Consider the following 2,045-nt stretch of genomic DNA (forward strand, 5'->3'; position numbering starts at 1 on the left):
ATTCAAAGCCATTGTACAACTTGAACAAATAGACAAAACGACTTGAATATATTGTTAATTTGGTTGTGTGATAAATTGCATTTATATTTTCTGGTGTATAGTGGTATCGATGAAATTCAATGCATAATCATCCAAAATAAAAATTAGCCACAGTTTACCGGTTTGTTTTCAAAGCGGTTTATATTTTTTCAATGAAATTCAAAGTGACAATATTGTTGTTACATGCTTAGATAGCGACCCACTTTTGTGTTCCTTTATGTTCATTATATCTGTCATCGCTAGCCAACATGCCATATCGTCACTACGTGTTTAGCCGACACGTCGAACCTATGCAACACCCGCAGCGAAGCACGCCATACTGTCACTACATGTATAGCCGACATGTCTGACCGCGATGCTACTACGTGTTTAGCCGACATGTTGAAACCGTGCAACGCCCGCGGCGTAGCGCGGGTACACCTACTAGTACGATTAAAAAACAAAAGTATGATGTGTATAATTTTCCAAACTTAAGGTCCACATCATAACAACCCTTTTTTGTGTAGAGTTCAAACAAAATTAATGCTTTACCTTCCGCAATCGATGTTTTTCACTCTTTATCATGTCAATATGGAAGCCGTGTGTGGCTACGGGCGGATGGATGTTTGTTCCAGGGGTGGTAGACATTTGTCTCTGAACGGTTAAGCATTATACTGTCTTATAATGGTTCAGACCTTTTACTGGTTCAACACCTAGGGGCTATTTGTTTACCTCTTAACGAGGCTCTTAATTATTCAGACCTCTTACTAGTTCAGCACTTAATGGTTCAGACTGTTTGTTTCACAAGCAGATGTCTGAATGGTTTAGATATTTGCCTCTGAATAGTTAAAATTTATACGTAAGGTCACAAATGTAAATTTATACTACACTGAAAAGTTTAAAAAAATATGGAAGGTGAAGTAAATATTAAAAATATATAACGATGATGAATACAACTTTGTAAAATCGGGTTGCAATTAGAAGAAATTGCGATTGTTAAATTAAATAAGGAAAACACACTCTCATATTTTATAGTTTGGTCTTTGTGGTTTGGGCAGTTTTGTCATTTTAGTCCAAATCTCAAACTTTTTAAATTTGGGTCCCTATGGTTTGCATTTTGTTGCCATTTTAGTCCAAATCTAAAAAACTCTCAATTTTACTGTTCCAGCATCCTTTTTTTGTCTTTATCTGCAGGGGTAGTGTTGTCCATTTAATTTTAATTAAAACAATTTCTTTATTAAAAAAAACCCCCAAATATAAATACCCCCTATCAGAGACCAGTTACATCATCATCTTCAACCTCCCAAGCGAAACCCTAACCAGAGATCAAACTCAAAAAAAACCCTAACCCACAGGAGATCGAAGCAACGACAATGGTGGTTTGCACTTGTGGAGCCTCAACCTCACCGAGAACCTCATGGACAACACAAAACCCAGGTCGTCGTTTTCACCGGTGCAACAAACCATCAAGTTGTGAATTCGTTGCTTGGGCTGAGCCACCAAAGATTGAGAACCCGGCTGTGATGATTCCTGCACTGTTGGACACCATCAAGCGGCATGAACAGAATGCAAGACAGATGTTTGCTCGGAACATAAAGCTTGAAGAAGAAGCTAAAAAATTGGCACAGGAGAAGAACGTGCTTAAAGTTATCTTAGGTTTCAGTTTTTTGTTGTTCATGTTTTACTATGTTAAGTCTGGTTAGGGTTTGACTTTTGTTTGGATTTTGTAAGTTTGGTCTGTACTATCAACCTGCTAATATGGTTGTTTTGTAAGTTTGTAATGGAAAGTTTGGGGCTTTTTGTAATGAATCATCTAATGTGTTGTGCATTTAAGGTCTTATGACAATGTGCTGAAATGTGCCGACATGTGCATCTAATGTGTTGTGCATCTAATGTCTTATGACAATGTGCCGACATGTGCATCTAATGTCTTATGACACTATGCAGTTTACCAAACGTGCACCAAATACCAAATGTGCAGTTTACCAAATGTGCAGCCAAACAGTTTACCAAATCTGTACCAAACA

At 37.6% G+C, this 2,045-nt stretch overlaps 1 protein-coding gene across 1 annotated transcript; it reads left to right on the forward strand.

Moving 5' to 3' along the window:
• Positions 1–1,391: 1,391 nt before the first annotated feature.
• LOC110933463 lies at positions 1,392–1,721 on the forward strand. Its single transcript, XM_022176684.1, has one exon. It carries the CDS (start codon positions 1,392–1,394, stop codon positions 1,719–1,721), a length of 330 nt encoding a protein of 109 aa, XP_022032376.1.
• Positions 1,722–2,045: the final 324 nt, after the last annotated feature.

The sequence above is a fragment of the Helianthus annuus genome, chromosome 4 (assembly GCF_002127325.2).
Source record: "Helianthus annuus cultivar XRQ/B chromosome 4, HanXRQr2.0-SUNRISE, whole genome shotgun sequence".
Lineage (NCBI taxonomy): Eukaryota > Viridiplantae > Streptophyta > Magnoliopsida > Asterales > Asteraceae > Helianthus > Helianthus annuus.

Bases quoted from the DNA above. Each gene is read 5' to 3' on its own strand.
- LOC110933463 (XM_022176684.1), top strand. From the start codon at position 1,392: ATGGTGGTTTGCACTTGTGGAGCCTCAACCTCACCGAGAACCTCATGG.